At 45.0% G+C, this 22,538-nt stretch overlaps 2 protein-coding genes across 3 annotated transcripts in view; one reads left to right on the forward strand and one right to left on the reverse strand.

The window, feature by feature from the left end:
- ST6GAL1 (ST6 beta-galactoside alpha-2,6-sialyltransferase 1) overlaps positions 1-22,538 on the forward strand; it is a 129,024-nt gene that overhangs the window by 21,899 nt on the left and 84,587 nt on the right. For both annotated transcript variants that reach the window (XM_054713820.1, XM_054713821.1), the window contains exon 2: positions 3,351-3,483. The gene's annotated coding sequence lies outside the window, so the exon portion shown is untranslated. The remainder of the gene's footprint in view (positions 1-3,350; positions 3,484-22,538) is intronic.
- LOC103295198 (cytochrome b5-like) lies at positions 248-1,709 on the reverse strand. Its single transcript, XM_054713158.1, has 3 exons — positions 1,654-1,709; positions 1,103-1,361; positions 248-678 (listed from the first exon to the last, which is right to left on the reverse strand). Exons 1-3 carry the CDS (start codon positions 1,707-1,709, stop codon positions 562-564), a joined length of 432 nt encoding a protein of 143 aa, XP_054569133.1. The 3' UTR covers positions 248-561.

Genomic DNA, 22,538 nt, shown 5'->3' on the forward strand with positions numbered 1-22,538 from the left:
TTTTGATCATCTATTTCAGGTAGAATAATTTTTAGAAATCGTTAGGCTATCATATCCAGGACCTTTCTTAATTTCCTTGAGAAATAAATTAAATGGGGAACATGCAATACCAAGTTTTCAACTAGATATTCCCTTCCTCAAATCATACAAACCTTCACGTCATATGACCTTCATTTAATTAATACATTAAATGACTCCACTAGACAATCAGAGATTTGAAATATTAAAGACAATTACATCCCACATCGACAGGCACACAGGGTGGTATATTTGAAAAGCCAGGTGCATTTTTGAAAGATCATGCCTACAGTGAGTAAATCATGTAGTCGTGGGACGTTGAAAGGAAGTTGATGAAGAAGAAGGCACAATGAGAAAGTTCAAGGGTAGACAGAACAGAACAGTTCTTTTGGCTTGGCTTGTTTCTAACGTAGGAGGAGAGGGAAACAGGTGTATTAAAATTACTTTTCAGGTGAAGGTTTCTGTTCGTCGAAGCAGCTAACGCTGGCTTCTTTCTTCCTGATCCAAGGCAGCCTTTTCTTCCATCGGCTTCTGTGGAGGTATTTAGTCTTCCGCCACGTAGAGGTGATAAATCAGGGCCACAGCCAGTGCGGAGATGGCTGGGATCACCCAGTTGGTCCACCAGCTAGAATCTGAGTCAACCGTAGTAATGAGAGTTTCCTCACACTGTCATCCCAGAACCTCCAGAACAGGACGCCCTGTGTGCTGGGGTCTGTCACAGTTCCAGCCTGTCTACCTCCCAGCAGCTTCCGAGAGTTCTTATCAGACAGGGAAAGTGAACTGAGATGGCTCTGGAAAATGCACACTTCCCCAAACAACTGAATGACTAAGGCCTCGTGACTCAGAAACTTTTCCAGGCTTGCAAACGTGTTAAGAAGCATTCTTTTGAAATCCACACCAGCAAAAGCATTAGAATCGCAGAGGAAGGGAGCCATAAATAAGGCGGCAGCAGCATTTCATCTCTGCAGGGTCTCAAAGCGCAGAACAAAAAACCATTAGCAACACAAACAGTGGTGTGCAGGTCTGCATTGAGGCGAAGCTCCACACAGCAGGTGCGTTGACGCTGCCGCCAAAGGGCCGACACCGTGGGCTTGGTTATCTTTGGTCTGTCATCTGGATGCAGCTCCCCAATGATGTATGTTTTGGACAATTCTCTAGCATCCATCGAGTGCCCAACATCCTCAAAGTTCTCAGTAGCATCCCCTCCGGCTTGTTCCCGTAAGACTTCTTCCCCACCAGGATGCTCCTCCAAAAATTTGGTCACATCATACACCTTGTGGTGCAGGATCAGCCAGGTGCTCTTGCTGTGATTGTGCTTCTGGATCTCCTCCAGGGTGTAGTAGCTTCAGGGCCTGCAGACAGCAGGAGCCACTCTGGGCGTCTCTACAGGCCAGTGCCAGGAACCCTCCCCGCCCCCCCGGCCCCCCCCCCCCCCCCCCCCCCGCCGTCCCGGAGGGCGCCTGGGGTGGGCCAAGCCATCTTTCAAAGAATTTAAAAAGCATTAATGGAAACTTCCCACCCCTCCCCCATTCCCTCATTAGTCTGGAGTGCTGGGTACATAGGGTGGAGTGGTAAGGGGGCTGGTCAGCTAGGAAGGAGCATGAGACTTGTCCCCAGGGTCTTTGCCTGGATTACAGGGCCACAGAAATCCATTCAGTCTGTTTAGACAGGTTACTTGGTGAATGATCCATCTCTCACTGAAGGTTTGGCCTGGATGGAGTAAAAGGAGGGAGGTGAGAGGCTGGCTAGAGAGGGGTGGGGAGTGGGGGCCTCCTTCCTGTTAAGGATGCTGGTGGGTCAGCAGCCAGTAGTCCCCACACTCCCAGAGCACCTTGCTCCTCTTCCCTGGGTAAGGCTCTTTGCTGGCAGGCTCCCAGGTGGCCACCAGCTCAGCTGTGTTTGCAGGTAGAGGTCTCTTCCTGGCCTGGCTCACTCTCCCCATAGTGACTCTGGCTCCTGGTGTTTTGTTAGCATCGATTATAAACAGGAGCAAAATGCTCAAATGCTGCAAGCAACTCTTTATTTTTCCATCTCACCCGATGCCTTTGTAGTTTGCTCTGATCTGCCCTGAATCTTTGTAAGACCTTGACATTTCCATGCCCTTAAATGGCTCACTTCAGCTTCTGTTTTATTTTACGTCAGCCCAGTGCCTACGAGCACCAGGATGACACTTGTTTCTCTGTCTCAGGATCTCTTGTTCCTGGACACCGCCCTTGTGTATTAACATTCCTTCTCTGTTCCTCAGTGGATTTCTCACTTTTTCCCTCCTTACCAATTCTTACTCATGTACCCTCCTCCCCAAGCTTGATTTGGGGAGCCCATGTTATCATCATGGATCTTTTCTTAGACTTGGGCTGGACTGAGTGTGAGCAGGAAATATAAAAACCCAGACTCCTTGAAGCCCACACTCATTTCCACTAGAAATGTTACACATGAGAAATTTGGAAACTCTTTGATTCAGCAATTTGACTTCTAAGACTGTGTCTTATGAATATAACCACGACTTTCCCCCAGAGACTAAGTTTTACAAAGCACTATTTGTAATTACCAAAAAAATGTTGGAAATGACTTAAATGTCCAGTCTTTTGGGCGTTGGGGTAAATTTACGGTACAGCCACATAAATTGTCTGGTTTTATTGCATCTTTATAAAAAATCTGGATAATAAAATAAAACCAGGAAGGGTGTGTTATCTGTAGTTATCTTGGGTGGGTGGAGAAAGAATGGATAACTTTTCTCCTCTTGTCTAAATTATATTTTTTAAAATTTCTAGAATGAACATAAACTTCTTGGCACTAAGAAGAACAATGGCTTTAAAAACAAATGTTATCCACTCAGACAGCTATAATAATATATGGGTTGAAAATGCTCCCAAAATAAATTAGAAATGGAATTTACATTTGTAACATTATAAACAATATACGATAGCTCACAGGGAGACTTGAGCAACTTTGATGTATTTGTTGATTAAAATCAGTTGTCCACCACACCTTATCTAAACACAAAACTTGGGGCTTACCATTATTTTTCTTTCCAATAATAGCGAGTAAGTAGCATTAGGATTCAGTGACTGGAGTAGTTTGCTTTGCTTAATCTTCAGTTCACTGTGAAATTACTCAGCTCCAGAAGGGGGAGGTCTGGGTGAATAGATGGCCAGTTTGAACCCTGGGAAGGAGATTGGCCCCTTCAGGTGAGGCTGTTCTGGAAGGGCCTCTGACCTGGGAGGAGTGACCAGGGCTGGGAGTAGGGGGGCAAGGGTGCTTACCCTCCTGCAAGTATTAGCATATGTGCTTCTGGTGCTCCCTAGGCAACTTTGTTTGTTTCTTCTCTGCAGGCAAGGTAGAGCCCATTGTGCCACCTCCTCAACCAGCAGCCCAGTGGAAAGCAGCTATGGGTCCCAGCTGAAGTGAGCTGGCCTCCTTGACCCTGACCCAGCCCTGGTGCCACATCTCTGTCCCAGCGCTGAGGTAAGACCCCTTGGGGACGGAGAGGGCAGAATGCTTACAGTTGGGGTGGTGGTGGGGAGTGTGTGAAAACCTCCTCCTCAAAGGCTCAGGAAAGGAGCAGTTGTTCCGGGTTCAGTCAAACCATCTGCTTTCACCCCAGCCCATTGGGAGGAAAGGTCATTTGGTGGCCAAAGAGGCTGTGATTTTTCAGAGCAGATCTTTTAGAATCTTGACAGGGAGTTGAATTGACCCAATTGCTGGTGAAATGTGAACTCCAAAGGTAGTAAATTTATTCTCTAGGTAAAACTGCACCTGATTCAGGTGAATGCTTAACTTAAGTGCACCTGTTCTGTTCTGCAAGGGAAGTTGAACTCTTAGGAAATTCATTCTCTCTCTCTCTCTCTCTCTCTCTCTCTCTCTCTCTCTCTCTCTCTCTCTCTCTCTCTCTCCTTTCTCTCTCTCTCCAACCAAAGGGAAACAGAGTAACAGAAATTGTGTGTGTGAGGTTATTGCAAAACGTTCCACTAAGCTCACTAAAAAATGTCTTTAATTACCTGTATATTTTCTGATTATAAAGGTAACATGTGCTCATAGGACATTTGGAAAACTACTGATGTGGAAGAAATAACATGCCTGAAATCCTATTGCTGTGAACAGTCCTCCAGGTGGTTTTTATTAAGGTTACTTGTTAAGCCTCTATAGCATGTTGACGCCTCTCACATGGAGGTAGAGAGGTGAGGCAGAAAGAACACTCAGGAGCAGGAGAACTTGTTTCTAGTCTGGAGGCTCTTGAGAGCAGATTTTTAAATATTCAGGAATTTGGCAAACTGGTTGTTAAAAGATTGTTGGCCGCTTGAAATTGGCCTTGGTGGGAAAATTTACACTGCGGACCTGAGCCAGTGCTGCAAACCAGGGCTGTTTTGTTCTGGAGATTCAGGTTACCAGCACATCTCTGGTACCAGAGCTTGCTCTACCACCAACAGGCTGGGTGGCATGGGCAAGTCACGTCACCAGTGCCTCCCTCCACTTCCCCTCCTGTGAACAGTAGGTGCACCATAAGCATTTGTTAAATGAATGAATGAGAGTGAGATTTCTGTTCTTGTTATCCCATAAGACAGTTGTGCGGGTCCCATAAGACAGTTGTGAGGGTTCTATAAGAGAGTGGAAATAAAACGCATTGCATTCTGTGAGGCTTCCTGCTTATGGACAGGGGGTTTAGTTGATTGGTAAACCTTTGGTTTATTTTTATTTTAATTTTTTTGTTAATCCTCACTCGAGGATATTTTTCCATTGATTTTTAGGGACAGTGGAAGAGAGAGGGGAAGACAGAGAGAAACATCAATGTGAGGGAAACACATTGATTAGTTGCCTCCTGTATGAGCCCCGACCAGGGCCTGGGCTGCAGAGAAGCTTGCAGCCAAGGTACATGCCCTTGACCAGAATTGAACCCGGGGACCCTTTGGTCCTCAGGTGGATGCTCTATCTACTGAGCCAAACTGGCTAGGGCTGGTTTATTGAATGGAGAGAAGTCACTGGCATTTCCCCTGTTTGGCTCTTGCTACTTGGGGGAATCTGTGAATTACTGACATCCTTTCATAAGGGCAGATGAAAACTCTCCATTTACTGACCAACATCTGGGGCAAATTTTCTTGCTGGAAAAATCAAGAAGTTGGTCAGAGAAGTGTGAACAGGAAGCCCCAGCGCTACCAGTTGTGAAAGCCAGGACTGAAATCAGAGCTTTTGACTCATAAGCTCTAAAGGGGGGAGGGCGAGGGCGGAGAGGTGGGGGTTAGAGGAGGGAGGAGGAGAAGGGGCACTTCCTGCCAAATGTGAAATTTAAACAAAAGCCTCTTTCTTCAAGGCCCTGCTGTCAGCAGATTAGAGCTAATTAAATTAGCATAATGGAGCCCCAGCTTCTGCCCTCTCCCTCTACTTTACCTCTTGGTTCCTTCTCTTCATGTCTTTCCTCCGTCCTGAAGGAGGGGATGAGAGAAGGTAAGGCATCAGTTAAGCATCAGTTGACTCTGTAGAGTTGTAGTTCAGAAAATGATAAAGGACCATAGAGGCTATCTGGTCCTACACTCTCATTTTAAGAAGCCAGGCCCCACAGCAGGTGATTTTCCTGCTTGAGGTGAAGGTCTGTGCTCCTGGGAGGCAGGGAACCAGGCTGGGAGGATGGGATGGGACACCACTCCGGAGGCCACTTGTTCACTGAGCCCTCACATAGGACTGGTAAGGGGGAATGGTGGATGGTCTCTGGGTGCCTCTATCCTTCTCAGTCCCTCTCCTGCACCTGCTTCCACAGCCCCAATGCACATCACGAGGTATCCCCCTGGAGTGCTAGGAATTAAGCCCCTTTCCTCAACAGGGGCCTGGTTTTCCAGGCCAGTGAAATCAGCTGAGATGATCTTATTCTGAGGACCTTTAGGTATGTGTATGGGGAAGGGAAGAGTGTTTAAGGTCATGACGGCTCCAGGCACTGTGCTTTGTGTTCTGCCTGCATGATCTCATTTAATTCTGCAATGACCTAGCAAGGTAGGCATTTCTATCACTATGCGGCACAAGTTTACATTGAGTCTTGCAGAGGTGAAGAGCCTGCCCAAGATTTCACAGCTGGTAAGCAACAGAGCTGTAGACTAAGCCTGTCTGTGACCTCCCGGCTCCTCAAAGTCAGTGAGCACTTTTTACAGCAAGCACTGGCCCACATGGATTGGAGTTCCCAGGCCAAGTTTCAACCAAGTAGGGCCCCTTTCCCTGAGGAACATCATTCCATCTTTGAAGCTACTCAAACAGTTGTAGCTTAAAGTGCTTGGAGCTTTACAAAGGGCCACACTGTTCCTTTCCGTCTCAGTGGCTCTTCCTTGTACAGTAAGATAGCATCAGAGCTGGGAGCATCCAGCGTTTCCTTATTCTTGTGATGCCCCAGGAGTGAGGTGGCATGCTGGTGGCCTCACATCCCTCAGCCAGTTAGAAGCAGGAGCTTTCTCAGCCTCTGGACTCTCAGTACTCTTTCCAGGGGAACATACTGAGGTGGATCTGTTTGGTTTTCCTCTGTATTTGGGTAAGAGATTATTCCTTTGGCAAGAGGGATTTAATTCAATTCATAGATATTTACTGAAAGCGTACTCTGTGCCCATCCAAATATCCCAGCCTGTTTGCGCAAGAAATTCTGGCTCATCCTTGGGTATACAGGTGTGACAAAGGGAGGAGCTCCCTACATCAATATTGTATATGACATATACCATCCTGTAGCTACTCAGCTCCAATCTTTTTTAAGAATTCTAAAGGGGGAAATTATGTCTCAAATTGCTCTGTGTGTCCCAGGGTTCCCAGACTTCTGAAAATAGCTCAGTCTGCTAACTGGGGAATAGAGCAGCAAAAGGTGGATCGGGGTCTTTGGAAGACTCTTGCAGAGAGGTAGGGCCAAGGGAGGAGGCAGCATAGTAGAAGGAGTGAATGGGTAGGCACTGATAAGTCAGGTAGGTCTCTTTTCCAGCAGAACTGGGGTGGGTCGGGGAGCTGAGTGTACGGTTTTGTAGGCAATCAGGAATCTTTTCCATCAGTGGCACCTGATCAACTTCAGGAGAAAAATCTCCAATCAGTAGGGCACTCAGAATGTGAATCAGGCTTGAAAGGGTTCTTTGGAAAGCTTGTTGGTTGGCCTCCACATCTTACATCTGAGGAAATGGAGGCCCAGAAAGGGGAATGGTCTTGTCTATGACACAAGTGAAACTGGAGTCTACTCTTCTGAATGCCTGGTCAGGGTACTTCACACCAAACCCTCTGGCTGCATAGGGAGGAATGTTCTAGGGAGCAGCTATAGCCTGCTTTCTGCTTTAGCTTGTCTGGCCCAGTCCCTGTGATGGGTTGGGTTTGGTTGTTAGAGGAATTTGTGGCAGTAGCAACCCAGTATGGAGAAGATGTCCTCTCAATAATGCCAGGGATCCTTGGCTTCTCAGCGAGCCAGCCCTTCACCCTCCTTCTTTCAGATCCTTCCTAAACTAGGACTTGCTTAGGCTAGGGGACTATCACCTATGGCTTCATGCTGGGAATTCACCCCTGTGGGAAGGCATCACAATACAGAGAACAGTGCCCCAGCATTGGAGACCTTTGATTGGTTTTGAGCTGGCTTGACCATAGCTGCAAGACTTCCTGGCCTTTCTTACCTGATCTGTACAATGGGCTGAACAATAACTACCTAGAGTGAAGATTAATCATCCTAATATATAAAAACCCTGGGTCCATCACTTCTACAACAACCGGAGACTTGACCAACCAGAAGTCAGTCCTGCAGTCAGCGCTGGGTTGCCGTGGTGACCCAGCACTGACTGCTACGGCTGCAGGCACAGTGACCCAGCACTGACTGCTGAGGGGGCTGCGAATCAGGCCCGGAGAGAGGCCTGAAGAGAGAAGCAGGGTCTGATCTGTAGCCTGTGTGGCAGCTGTTGATCAGTACTTGCCTCTCTCTTTCTCTCTGTGCCGGGCCAGCAGCCACGCCTCCATTTCTCTCCAGGCCTCCAACTGGGGTGCTGATCAGCCCCACCTTTCTGATCAGGCCCCATTGATAGGCCCAGAGACATTAACTGGCATAGAAACTGACCAATCAGAACCAAATCTGGGTGAACTGAAGGGAGCCAATGGCTGCCTAGGAGGCGGAGCTTTTGACGCTGACTGGCATAGAAACCAACCAATCAGAACCAAATTGGCTGACAAAGAGGTCAGTTGGGGGCGAGATCAGGCCGGCAGGGGAGCAGTTAGGTGTTAATCAGGCTGGCAGGGGAGCAATTAGGGGGTGATCAGGCTGGCAGGCAGGCGAGTGATTAGGAGCCAGCAGTCCAGGATTGTAAGAGGGATGTCTGACTGCCAGTTTAGGGACCGGGCCTAAGCCGGCGGTCAGACATCCCCTGAGTGGTCCCAGATTGGAGAGGGTGCAGGCTGGGCTGAGGGACACCCCCCCCCCCAGTGCACAAATTTCATGCACCGAGCCTCTAGTTACTTATATAATGTTTTACCACAAATTAGATGACCATTAAATGGTACTCATTATTATTATTATTTTTTTTATATATCTCTACTGAAGTATAATCGACAAAAACCTATGGGTGTTTAAATTGTACAACTTGATGAGTTTTGACATTTGTATATACTCATGAAATTCTCCCCCAATCAAATTAATGAATATAACCATTAACCCCCAAAGTATTCTCCATCACCTTATCCTTGCCTCCTGCCCCTCTCTATGTCCTTGCCTCCCATGCCCAGGCTATCACTAATTTGCTTTCTATTACTATTGGTTACTTTGCATTTTCTAGAACTTTCTGTAAATAGCATAATATAGTATGCACTCTTCTTACATCAGTATAATTCTACTGGTATTCACTCATGTTTTGTATATCAATAGTTCATTCCTTTGTTGCTGAATTGTATCCTATTGCATGGAAATACCACAATTTGTTTATCCATTCACCTATTCACAGACATAGGTGAATGGGTTGCTCACAGTTTTTTGGCTTATAAAGCTACTATAAGCATGTGTGAAAAATTTTTTGTGAGAACATATGCATTCTGCTCTCTTGGGTAAGTACCTATGAGTAGAATGGCTGGATCATATAGTAGAGTATGTTTAACTTTTTAAGAAGCTGCCAACTTTCTTGCCAACACTTGATATAGTCAGTCTTTTTAAGTTTAGCTATTTAATAGGTGTGTGGTTCTCTTATTGTGGTTTTATTTGCATTTCCCCACATATTAATGATGTTTATCATATTTTCATATCATATTTTTATTTGCCATCTGCATAGTTCCTTTGGTAAAATGTCTGCTCAGATCTTCTGTCCATTAAAAAAAATTGGGTTGTTTTCTTATAATTGAGTTATGAGTACTTTATATATTCTACAGACTAGTGCTTTATTGGGAGATGCTTGCAAATATATTTTCCAGTTCTGTAGCTTGCATGTGGTGGGTTAAGGTTAGGATCACAATTCAGTTGAATAAGTGCTATGCACAGGAAGTACGAAGGAAGGTCAGGAATCTTGAGTGAAGCCAGGGAAGCGTCTTAGAGAAGAAGGTGTGTGAATTGGGTCCTAAAGGAAATTATAAATTAGCTAGATGGGGGAAGGACAGTCTAGGTAGAAGTTTGTATGTGCAAAGGCATGGAGATACAGAATGTCAGGTGCATGCAAAATTGTAAATAATATGATTGGAGCACTGGGTTTGGGAGTAGAAGGGTGTGGACTAGAATCTCAGTTGCCCTACTTATTGGCTGTGCACCTCCTTAAAATGTTTTTATTTTATTTGCAAACGTTACAGATTTACAGAAAGTTGCAAAGATACTACAGAGGTTTCTGGTACATCCTTTATTTCATTTCTTCCTGTGATATCATCTTACATAATTATAGTACAATATCAAAACCAGGAATCTGAAATTGGTAAAATGTGTGTATGGTCCTCTATATCATTTTCTCTAGTGGGTAGATGAGTGGTGCTATCACTGCAATCAATACAGACTGTTCCATCACCTCAAACAACTTCCTCATGCCACCCCTTCATTGTCACACTGGCCTACCCCCCACCCCTATTTTTCATTTGTATGATTTTGTCATTTTGAGAATGTTCTATAAATAGAATCATACACTATGCAATCTTCTGAGACTAGCTTGTTTTCACTTATCATAATGCACTTCATTCAGGCCCATCCAGGTAACTGAGAATATCAAGTTTGCTCCTTTCATTGCTGAGAGGTATTTCATGGTACAGATGGACCACCATTCCACTATTGACCCACTGAAAGACATTTTGGTTGTTTTCAGTTTTTGGCTATTACCAATCAAGCTGCTATGAACAATCATGTGCATGTTTTTGTGTAGACATAAATTTTTGTTTTTCCAGCATAAAAACCCAGGAATGTAATCGCTAAGTTGTATGATAAGTATATTGCTAATTTTTAAGACACTGCCAAACTCTTTCTACAGTGGCTGTACCACTTCACATTCCCACCAGCAATGTAAGAGAGATTTACTCTCTCCTCTTCCTTGCCAGCATTTGGTGTTGGTATATATATATATATATATATATATATATATATATATATATTCATCCTCACCCAAGGAATGAGGATATTTTTTGCATTAATTTTTAGAGAGTGGAAGGGCGGGGAATGGGGAGAGAGAGAAAAGAGAGAAATATTGTTGTAAGAGAGACACATTGATTGGTTGCATGTGCCCCAACTGGGACAGGGTTTGAACCTGCAACCCAGGTACATGCCCTTGACCGGAATCAAACCCAAGACTCTCCAGGGTGCAGGCCGACACTCTAATCACTGAGCAATGCCAGCCAGGCTGATGTGTTGTCATATTTTTATTTTAGTTGTTCTAATAGGTGGGCAGTGGTATCTCATTATGGTCTTAATTTGCATTTCTCTAATGACTAGTTGTGTGACTCTTACTTTTCTTGTCACTCAGGTCTGGCTGTGTGACTCTAACCTCAGTCTGTACTTTTTAAATGTGAGAAGCAAGAGGAAATTCTTTCTTCTTCATTGTTTGGGTGGCCCCAGGAAAGTGATATTTTATAGAAATGTGTATATATATATATATATATATATATATATATTTCCCAATAGATGAGCCAACAACCTGTGCTGATTTTGTAATGTGCTGTGGGGTAAGTTCTCTCCACCCAGGCCCTTCCTGATTCCAGTGTTTCAACATCACAACCTTATAGAAGAAACTGCTAGAGTTGACCCAGGATGATTATTTTCTCAAGGTCAAGGGAAGTGTCTGAAGTGCCGAGGGAAACTGCCATGACTGCAGGCCCTTTCTACACTTAGCATCTCCTGTTATCTCCACTTATAGATGGAGAGGCCCCTCTAATGCTGGAAAAAATAACAATGATAGCTAGCAATTACACTTATGTGCCAGGTACAAAGTGCTTTCTACATAGTAACTCATTTAATTCCCCCCAAAATCCCGAGTTAAGTACTATTATCTCCAATTTGTGAAAAAAGGGAGAAAACCGAGGCACAGAGAGGTCTCATAGCTAGTAATTGCTGAGTAAGTTGGGATTTGAAACCAGACGGTCTGACACTCAAATCTACCCTTTTAGTCCTTATGCTGTGATACCTCTGTGCTAGGGTGGATGGAACCTCATGTGGCGTGCACCCTGCTGTGAGAACAGGAAGGGCCTCAGACTCCCCTCTTAGGAGCATGTGGGGGGAAGGGGAGGGCTCACCATGGGTTCTCTGGGGCATCAGCATGTTGTGATGTTGAGACTGGAACCAGAATAGGTGGGAAGTGCTTTCCCAGGGAAATGGGCTGCTCCTTGGAGGCCTGCACTGGGCATGGGCTGTCCCGGTATGAGTGGGGCTCTGGCTCTGAAGACACAGTTCTGTTCTCTGAGCCTGGTGTGCACTCAGGACGGGCTTACACACACTGTGGGAAGAGACGAGGAGGAGGATGTAGTAGCCTTGACCTTGGAGGACAGCACATGACCACACTGGTCCCCAGACTCTCAATCACCTGCCTGTGCAGCAGCACTAGTGACCTTCACCTTGCATGATCCCAGGGGGACTGAGAATAAGCTCAGAGCCAGGCCTTACAAAGCTGTGCCTTCTTTTGTATTGCTTATTTTTGAGTGTGCACATGATTTAGTCAGCTTATTATTCAACCAAACACAGTGCGCCATCATGCTGGTTTTGATCATTATACAGATTTTTCCTCTGTATTGTACTGTATTCTATTCTATTCTATTCTATTCTATTCTATTCTATTCTATTCTATTCTATTCTATTCCATTCCATGCCATGCCATGCCATGCCATGCCATGCCATGCCATTCCATTCCATTCCATTCCATTCCATTCCATTCCATTCTATTCTATTCTATTCTATTCTATTCTATTCTATATATTATCTTTAAAAAGTTTTTATTGTGGTAAAATACACCTAGCATAAAATTTACCATGTTAACCATTTTTAAAAATATATAATTTTATTTATTTCAGAGAAGAAGGGAGAGGGATAGAGAGAGAAACATCAATGAAGAGAGAGAATCAATTGAGCCCACAACCTGGGCATGTGCCCTTGACTAGAATTGAACCTGGGACCCTTCAGTCCACAGGCTGATGCTCTATCCACTGAGCCAAACCAGCTAGGGCCCATCTTAACCATTTTTAAGTGTACTGTTTAGTAGTGTTAAAATATATTTTCTCCAATGATCGGAACATTTTTCTTTTAGTTTTTTATTTATTTATATTTTTAAAATAAATCTTTATTGTTCAGATTATTACAGTTGTTCCTCTTTTTCCCCCCAATAGTTCCCCTCCACCTGATTCCCACCCCACCCTCTGCTCTTACTTCCCCCCTTCCCCACTGTCCTCATCCATAAGTGTACGGTTTTTGTCCAGTCTCTTCCCGCACCCCCCACACCCCTTTCCCCCCAAGAATTGTCAGTCCACTCCCTTTCTATGCCCTGATTCTATTATATTCACCAGTTTATTCTGTTCATCAGATTTTTTATTCACTTGATTTTTAGATTCACTTGTTGATAGATATGTATTTGTTGTTCATAATTTTTATCTTTACCTTTTTCTTCTTCTTCCTCTTCTTAAAGAATACCTTTCAGCATCCTATCTAATAATAGACAAATATGCAAATTGACCGCACCTTCGCTACACCCAAGCCACGCCCACCGGCCAAGCCATACCTACCAACCAATCAGTATGAGTATGCAAATTACCCTAACAAAGATGGCGGCTAATTTGCATATCAAGACAGCGTCGAAAGAAGCCAAGAGCTGCAGAAGGGAGTAAAGCTTCGAAGCAAGCGGGGGGTGGGGGAGCGAAGTCAGGGTCGGGGGTGAAGGGAAAAGCAGGCAGGCTGGCGGAGAAGGTGGGGCGGGTGAAAAGGGCGGAGCGGAGGCGGGGCCGGGGGAGAAGGGAAAAGCAGGCGGGCTGGCGGAGAAGGCGGGGCGGGTGACAAGGGAGGAGCGGAGGCGGGGTAGAGTGCAGCAGGAAATCCTATTGCAGGATTTTTCCTGCAATGGGAACGCTAGTTTCATATAATACTGGTTTGGCAGTGATGAACTCCTTTAGCTCTTTCTTATCTGTGAAACTTTTTATCTGGCCTTCAATTCTGAATGATAGCTTTGCTGGGTAGAGTAATCTTGGTTGTAGGTTCTTGCTATTCATCACTTTGAATATTTCTTGCCACTCCCATCTGGCCTGCATAGTTTCTGTTGAGAAATCTGCTGACAATCGTATGGGTGCTCCCTTGTAGGTAACTAACTGTTTTTTTCTTGCTGCTTTTAATATTCACTCTTTGTCTTTTATAAGTACCGCACGCTAACTGATTGTGCCATTGGAGCTCCCTCTCTTTGTCTTTTGCTCTTGGTATTTTAATTATGATATGTCTTGGTGTGGTCCTCTTTGGATTCCTTTTGTTTGGGGTTCTCTGAGCTTCCTGGACTTGCAAGTCTATTTCTTTTACCAGGTGGGGGAAGTTTTCAGTCATTATTTCTTCAAATAGGTTTTCAATATCTTGCTCCCTCTCTTCTTCTGGTGCCCTCATAATTTGGATGTTGGTACGCTTGAAGTTGTCCTAGAGCAGTGATGGCGAACCTATGACACGCCTGTCAGCACTGACACGTGTAGCCATTTCTGATGACACGCGGCCGCATGCTGAGGATGAAACATTTATTGCTCCTGAGGATGAAACATTTGTGACTAGAGTCTTGGAGTTAGTTTTTTCCTCAAAGTGACACACTACCCTAGTTATGCTCAGTTTTTTGGCGAAGTTTGACACACCAAGCTCAAAAGGTTGCCCATCACTGTCCTAGAGGTTCCTTACACATTCTTCATATTTTTGGATTCTTTTTTCTTTTTTCTTTTCCAGTTGGGTGTTTTTTTTTGTTCTTTGTATTCCAAATCTTTGACTTGATTCTTGAGATCCTCTAGTCTGCTATTGGATCTCTGTATATTATTCTTTATTTCAGTCAGTGTATGATTAATTTCTAGTTGATCCTTTTTCATATCCTTGAGGGTCTCACTAAATTTATCAGTGGTTTCTAGAAGATTCTTGAAAAACCTTATAACCTTGGTTTTGAACTCTATATCCAGTCATTTGCTTTCCTCCATTTCTATCATTTGTGACCTGTTTCTTTGTCTCCACATTTTGGCTGCTTCCCTGAGTTGATAGAGTGGCTTTGTGTGCTAGGTGTCCTATAGGGCCCAGTGGCTCTATCTCCCCAATTACCTGAGGTGGACACTCTGGGTGCACCCTTTTGTGGGCTGTGTGCACAGTATTGTTGTAGTGAAGCCTTGATTGTTGTTGGTATCACTGGGAGGAATTGACCTCCAGGCCAATTGGCTGTGAGGATCAGCTGTGTCTACTATGGGAGAACTTCTGTGCTGGAGACACCCTTATGGGGCAAGACTTGCTTCAGTGGGGCTTTGATGCTCACTGAGTCTGCCCCCGAGTGTGTTCCTTATGAATCTGTGGAGTTGTAATCTGGATGGTCCCACTCTGACCACTGGGTACACTGGTTCTTGGATCTCCAAGGAGGTGCTAATTTAGCCTCTGCCTGAGGCCACCCAGCAGGAGTTACAGAGAGATCTGCAGATTCCTCTAATTTGTTTGGGGTGGAGGTACCCAGATGAGGCCCAGCTGTGAAGCAGTGGAAGCTGCAGTGGGGCCTTGGGCCTTTTTTTGGAAGTTTTGGGGCTCTCTGACCCAGCTGCAGTTTGTTAGGTAATGTTAGATTGCAAAGGGCCAGGCCATTCATATGCAAAAGCCTCTGTGCACAGCTTCGGTGGGGCGGGGTCTCAGGGAATCAACAGGGCAGAGCAAACAGCAATGGCTGATCCTCATCCCTGCCCTAAGAGGCCCCCAGGTCTCAGTGTCCCTTGGTAATTGCTGCAAGCACCTCTAAGAGAAAGCCGCCCTTGAGTTCCGCCCGATGCCAGACAGTCCACAGTCCAGTTTCTCCCTGTATGAGTCTGGGTCCCCAGAGTCTCGCCCAGAACTGGAGTTCAGAGCAATTGGGAGCTTGTGTCTCCCTCCTGATTGAAAAGACAACCGTGTACTCAGTTGCCAGCCCTTTCTGCGAGCGTGGCTCTGTACCTCCGCACTTTACTTCCGCATCTCCTCTGAGTCTCAGTGTGCTTTTCTCTTTCCTTCTAGTTGTAGAATTTTCACTCAGCCTTCCCATGGTTCTGGATGATGTCCGTTTTGTCTTTTAGTTGTAGTTTTGAAGTGGTTGTGCGAGGCAGCAATTTCATGTGTTTACCTATGCTGCCATCTTGGTTTCTGATTGATCTGAATATTTTTCATCTTGCAAAATGGAAACTGTTTTCACTAGCAGTTTCCATTTTGCCACTTCCCTCTGGTCCTTACAGTCACCATTCTGCTTTGAGGATATGCTTTTATTGATTTTTAGAGAGAACAGAAGAGAGAGAGAGAGATATGGATTGGTTGCCTCCTGTATGTGCCCTGATGGGATTGAACCTTCAACCTAGGTATGTGCCCTGACCGGAATCAAACCTGAAACCTTTTGGTGTATGGGATGATGCTCCAACCAGCTGAACCACCTGGCCAGAGCTCATTATACAGATTTTAAAAAACAATTTTATACTCCATGACATTAACTTGTTTTAAGTGTAAATTAAGGTGTTTTTTTAGGTTTTTTTTTTTTTTTAAAGTAAATTTACTGACTTGTGCAACTATCAGCACAACTCGGTTTTAGAACATTTCCATTATTGGTTGGGTCATCCTTACATGGAAAAGGCAAGAAAAAATTACTTTTTATAAAAATAGTTCCATAATTATTTTTTCTGGAATTAGTTATCTGCTACCAGCAGCAGGATCTCATTAATTTAATTCACTTAGTATTTACTGGGAGCCTGCTGGAGCCCACAGCTGGGCTAGGTGCAAAAGGGAATAAAGAGATAACCTGGTGGAGATGGCTGCTTCCCTGCAGCTGACAAACTTCCTAATGTAATGTACTTGGGTGTCTGGGTCTCCTGGCAGCTGCTGTGTAGGTATTTGTTTTTTACTCTGTGGCTCTTAACTGAGTCCCTGGCAAGGGCCTTGCTTTTGCAATATAGGCATACTTCGTTTTAGTGTACTTTGCTTTATTGCATGTCACAGATGTGTTTTTTACAAATTGAAACATTCTCTTTCTTGTTGTGGTCTGGAACTGAACCTTCAATATCACTGAGGTATGCCTAAATTGGTATTGCACTGACGTTATTGGCTGAGTAGAAAGGGAAGTGTACTCTCCAACATCTGCAAACAGCTCTAGGCTTTGGCAAGCCTGGATGCAGATTAGGGAAGAGAAGAAAGTGGGTATGCTGTTAAAGGTACAAAGATTCAACAGGTTCAATTGGAGTGAGGGTGCACTGAGGGAGGAAAGAGCTCGAGCAAAAGCAGGACAGCAGGCCAGGGCAGATGCAGGGAGTGGTGGTGCAGTAGGTGGCATACAGCTTAGGGGCACATTTGCATGTGGTGGGTGTTGCTTGGAGGCGTGGGGGTGAGGAGGGAGCGCAGTCTTGTGTGCTAGACTGAGAAATTTGGACTTAGCGGAGCAAACATGGAAGACACCATTTTAAGTCTCCCAGGAAGGGCATGATTATTCAGAGCTGGACTTGGGAGAGGAATTTTGCAGTGAAGAGAAAGAGAGAAGTAGGTACGGGTTAAGAGGGTACCATGAGGGTGCTAATATTAAGTGACATGGACCTGACTTGGGCAGGAGCCGTGGGGAAAAGAAAGAAGTGTGTGGTAGAGAAGATTCTGCCAGGTCAGAGGAGAAAATCCCTCTGTTCTGACCACTTCTCCTGGGGTTCATACCTGCCTTGCCCACCTGTCTGTTGCACTTCAACCAACTCCTCAAACTCAGCCTGTCAAAAGCCAGACTCAACGGCTCCCCTCCCTCATGCTTTTCCCTTTGCCTGGCATGCTTTTTTCTCTCCCCTCCATTTCTCTCTTTATCCCACTCCTCTTGCCAGGAGGAAAGAGGAGCCAGAAAGAAGCCGAGCACTGAACACTGTCCCCATGGAAGGCAGAGCCATGGGAGGCTGGTGAGAAATTTCCAGAGAGGGTGGCAGGTGGTGCCAAATGCCGAAGAGGTGAGTGAGGATGGGCACTGAAGAAGGGCTAGGGCAGTGGTCGGCAAACTCATTAGTCAACAGAGCCAAATATCAACAGTATAACGATTGAAATTTCTTTTGAGAGCCAAATTTTTTAAACTTAAACTTCTTCTAACACCACTTCTTTAAAATAGACTCGCCCAGGCCATGGTATTTTGTGGAAGAGCCACACTCAAGGGGCCAAAGAGCTGCATGTGGCTCGCGAGCCGCAGTTTGCCGACCATGGGGCTAGGGACTCAGGGCTGGTACTAGCATGAGGCCAGGTGTCTTGGGTGCAACATTTAAGGAGGCCCTCACAGTACGAGTGCCAACCTGTACTTGCACAAACCTGAGAGTGAGGGCCTCCTTAATTTTGCACCCTAGGTACCTTCCTTGCCTTACTAGTCTTGGGTTCTGTGTCTGGAGAGAACTGGTAATTGGGAGGGGATGCTGGTGACCTTGGGGAAAGCATTAAATTGCAAAGGGCTAAGGAATGATGACTCTGGAACTGTTTCTTCAGTAGAAAGCCTCCCCAGGGAAGCTTCCTGAAGCTGCATGGGGGCACACTTGTCTCTCTCCTTACCCTGAGATAGCCTCTTAGGATTTCCACAGACTATCTAGGGTTTTTGGAGCACAGTTAGAAGACCACTGATCCAATTCAACCCCCCAGCTTACCACAGAGAATTTTGAGACCCAGAGAAGAATGTGACTTGTTCAAGGTCACACAGGAAGGTCTGACTTTAGAGGTCTTTCCTTTCCTTTGATGTATTATCTTCAATTGTTTTACGTTCTTTTTTTTTGTCTCTCCACATCTTTTTCCCCCTTCACTGTAAGAATTAGAAACAGAGTTGATACTTAAAGTCGTATCTGTATTCGAAGACCAATTCTCGAATTCTGAGAAGTCCATTTACTGAATGCTGCCTACATTACTTTAGGGCCGTGGCCGGCAAACTGCGGCTCGCGAGCCACATGCGGCTCTTTGGCCCCTTGAGTGTTGCTCTTCCACAAAATACCACTGCCTGGGCGAGTCTATTTTGAAGAAGTGGCGTTAGAAGAAGATTAAGTTTAAAAAATTTGGCTCTCAAAAGAAACTTCAATCGTTGTACTGTTGCTATTTGGCTCTGTTGACTAATGAGTTTGCCGACCACTGCTTTAGGGGATTTTACATAGATTATTTCAGTTATTTTTTATAAGAACCTTTCAAAGTACATGCCATGATCCCATTTTTCTGATGAAGAGACTGAGGATCAGAGAGAACATGTGACTTGTTTAGGTTTGCCCACTTACTAACTGGGCAAACCTAAACAAGCTGCTGGATCTGAAATGCGTTTTCTTCCTCTATACCCCATGTTTGCTCAATCTTTCATATTGACTGGGTGCCATCGTGCCAGGCACTATATTTTGTGCTGATACAATATAAGCAAAGGAGACTAAAATCCTCCTGAGACCTACCCCACTTGTCCCCATGTCTGTGAGGGGGCTGGGCTTGCTCTTCATAGGTCTCTGGGCTGCCTGTGGTGGCTGCTGTGTTTTTGTTTTTTTTTGGTTGTTGCTGAGATGAAACCCACAGCCCAATTCACTCCTCAACCATCAAGTCACATGGACTTCTTTCTCTCTGCCCCGGCTCTGAACCATTTCACTGAAATCTCCCGTAGGCAATACAGAAGTTTATGATGCAAGACGCATGCCCCCACATCCCCTCAAGCTGGTCTGATTCAGTTCCACGATTTAGCCCTGATAAAGTCAAGTATTTTGGCCTCCTCTGCCTCTAGCCCCAGTGAGAATTTGGACCCAGTGTTTTCACTTGTCACTTTAGACTGTTTGCCAGAGTTTGCGGAAAAAGGCCTGGATTATTAATGCTCTTGCCGGGAACAGCTGCGCCTTGCCAGGTTGTCATATGAGCCCTCTGAAAAGCCCTGAGCTGCAAGGCCCACACGCTCCCGGGCTCACTGGCTCAGGTGGGAAATGTGATCCTATCTGACAGAAACTGCACACAGCTCAGGAGGACTGAAGGCAGCTTGGGAGGGGTTGATCAGGGTCTCACCAGGAATTCGCAACAGCAAAGTGAGCATCTGGGAGGCTGATTCCATCCTGGTGCTTCAGGGGGTCCTGCAATTTTCGAAGGTCTTTCTAATCTGCCGCCCCCCTCCCCCAAAGATAATAATAAGTTTAGTAATATTTAGAGATCCACTACTCCTTACACTGGGTGCTATGCCACTTGAAATACATGACAGGCATACCTCAGAGATATTTCAGGTTCCGTTCTAGACCACGGCAATAAAGTGAGTCTCCCAATAAAACAAAGAGCAATAAAATGAGGAATGTCTATAGTTTAATTCTCAGAACAAGGTAAACAAGGCTTGTTACTTTGACTTAATGGATGAGTAAACAGCCTCTGAGAGATTAAGTGAATTACCCAAGGTTATGAAGGTAGAAAAAGGGTGGAGGTGGGCTTTGAACCCAGGTCAATTGCATGCTCCTTTCAGGACATTGTAAGCCACCAGACACAGAATAATATTTTCCCAGCTCACCTTCAGGTTATCCCTGCAACTGTCCTAACTCATTTGTCTCTCATCTTTACTTCTTCCCAATACTCTGCAAACCTGCTCTGGAGCCTGGTATTCCAGTGAGGACTTGACTAGAGTTCAAAATCCACCAGGCTAGATGGTGAGGTGGATGGTGGTGCTACAGGCCAACCCAGGGATGAGGAAAGATGGTCTCTCACACCTTCTCCTCTATCTCTGGCTCCACTTCACCTCTTCATGCATCAAAGCTCCTTTTTAGCTCAACAGTGAGTTTAGAGAAAATTATCTAATAATGTCACTGGTTTGTGTAGTAAACTTCTACCAGTCTCAATTTCTTGCAGGATAAACTTGGACTACAAACACTTATACCTGGACCAGACAATTCTGCTGAACCCCATTTCCCATCACTGCAGCTCTTACACCCTCACCCCTTAAAGCTTCTCACCATGCCCTGAGTACAATAGGCCCACTTTCATGACTGAGCCTTTGAACTACTTTCTGTTGCACATGCCTTTTTTCTGCCTGGCAGACTTTTGTTTATTCTTCCAAATCCAGGAAGAACAATGTTTCTGACTTCTTCTAGCAGAGTTGATGCCACCTAGCCCTTAGGTCTTAATGCCTTATGTGGATTTGCACCCACCAATTTATGGGTCTTTCTCTTCTTCTAAGGCCTCAGGAGCAGGGATTGGGCACTATTTATTTCTGTAACACCTGTACTTGGGGCATATTTGTGCGAACAAATGAATGGGGGATAATTAATAAAACTATGCACTACGGTATGAATCACAGGTGATCCCATTTTAAATGAATTGCAATGTTGAGGGACTTCAGAGAAGGAGAGGTGATAGGCTAGGACTGTGGTGGTATTGATTGTTTGACAGCACTGTGCTGATGGCATTATTGCAAATGAAGAGAGAGAGAGAGAGAGAGAGAGAGAGAGAGAGAGAGAGAGAGAGAGAATGACTGAAGTAGTAACGCAATGCCTTAAAGCTGGGGAATGAAGCATGGCCTGCCCTACCTTCTAAGCCAGGCTCTCAAACTTTGTTCCTGCCCTGCCTCCCAGGAGAGGAGCTCCTTAGGGCATAGCTGGTGCACACCTGTAGAAAGAGTGGGAATTGTGGATGATCCCAAAAGGAAGGGGAGAAGGGTGGCATGCAAGAGAAGTAGAAGCAGAAACAGGAGAAAGTCCAGGGCCAGCTTTCTTTCCTTACTGTAGTGCTGGGGGCACCTTGCTGGCCAGAGCTGCTGCCTGATGGCTGCTCCTGAGGATGCAATATGAGCTGGGTCCAAGCATGAATTTGGAGCCAGGACCTGGATATGTAGGTCATTCTGTACTACTGGGCCTCCTGCCCACTTAATTATTCCTTCCCCTGGTATCAGCACTCAGGCCTTGGAGATAGTCAGATCTGAGTTTAAATCCTGGTCTCAAGCACTTTAATTGCTAATTGTGTAGCACTGAGCAAAAATAATAGGGATGCTATTTTTCTAGGGTCATTAGGATCAGTGATGATGACCAATTTGACAGGACTTGTGCTATGTAGCTTATGGCATCGTATTTATTCCTCTATAGGTAGATGCTGTTATTATGAATTTAATAGAAGTTAAATAAGTTGCCCAAGGTCACATAGTGAATAAATGATGGACCCAAGTATGCTACATTGGGTCCACTATATGCCACCAGTTCTCCAATTTGCCTGATCCTAAGAATCACCTGAGGCTTCTTGAAAGAGCAATTGCCAGGCTCAGTCTTAGGTTCTGATTCAGCCTGGTTGGGGTAGGGCCCGGGGAGCAGAAGATGTAAAGACTACCTAGAATAATAGTAAAATCTGACAAGTTCAGAAAACACTATATTCTGCTTTTCTTGCCTCTAAGTTGTGGCTCCTGTTTGGCCCTCAGTAAATATTAGCAGTGATTATGTAATATAATTTTATTGAAAGGATATTTTATCATGCAAGATTTTTATCTTTTAAAGGTACATTAGTCTTGAACTAGATCTTAAAGGTAGAAGTCAGGGGAAGTAGATTCTGGACTAGTAAATCTACATTCTAAAACTAAATTCAAAACTATCTGCAAATGGAGTGAGTTGCCTTCAAAGCTCTCTGTCGCTTGTGATCAGGCAGTCAGTGACACCACATATGGGTTGTTTTGGTCCAGGGGTCAGTTCTTTAAAGGCCCAGTGCCTGGCTATGCATGCATGCATGACTTGAGGAGGACTTCGGTATATTAAGGTTCCAGTGGAAGTGGAGTTGAGCCACTATCAAAGTAAGGAAGGGAATGATGGTGGGCAGATATCTTTCTATTTCTTATGCATATTTCTGGGTCTTCTTCCTTTTTCCTTAATATCCTGTGAGCATATAAATTATAGAACATAGTCAGGGAATATTGTCCTATCAGAGCTTAGAGAAAGACTTGACCCTTACCTTGGTTCATTGACCTTCT

Source organism: Eptesicus fuscus, chromosome 3 (genome assembly GCF_027574615.1).
Source record: "Eptesicus fuscus isolate TK198812 chromosome 3, DD_ASM_mEF_20220401, whole genome shotgun sequence".
NCBI classification, from domain to species: domain Eukaryota; kingdom Metazoa; phylum Chordata; class Mammalia; order Chiroptera; family Vespertilionidae; genus Eptesicus; species Eptesicus fuscus.

What these genes read in the sequence shown, in the direction of transcription:
- LOC103295198 (XM_054713158.1), bottom strand. Translation starts at nt 1,709, where the DNA reads ATGGATCATTCACCAAGTAACCTGTCTAAACAGACTGAATGGATTTCT. An exon ending in GAATGGATTTCTGTGGCCCT is followed by an intron (nt 1,362 to 1,653) that starts GTAATCCAGGCA and finishes CAGGCCCTGAAG; the next exon opens with CTACTACACCCTGGAGGAGA. An exon ending in CAAAGATAACCAAGCCCACG is followed by an intron (nt 679 to 1,102) that starts GTGTCGGCCCTT and finishes TGACAGTGTGAG; the next exon opens with GAAACTCTCATTACTACGGT.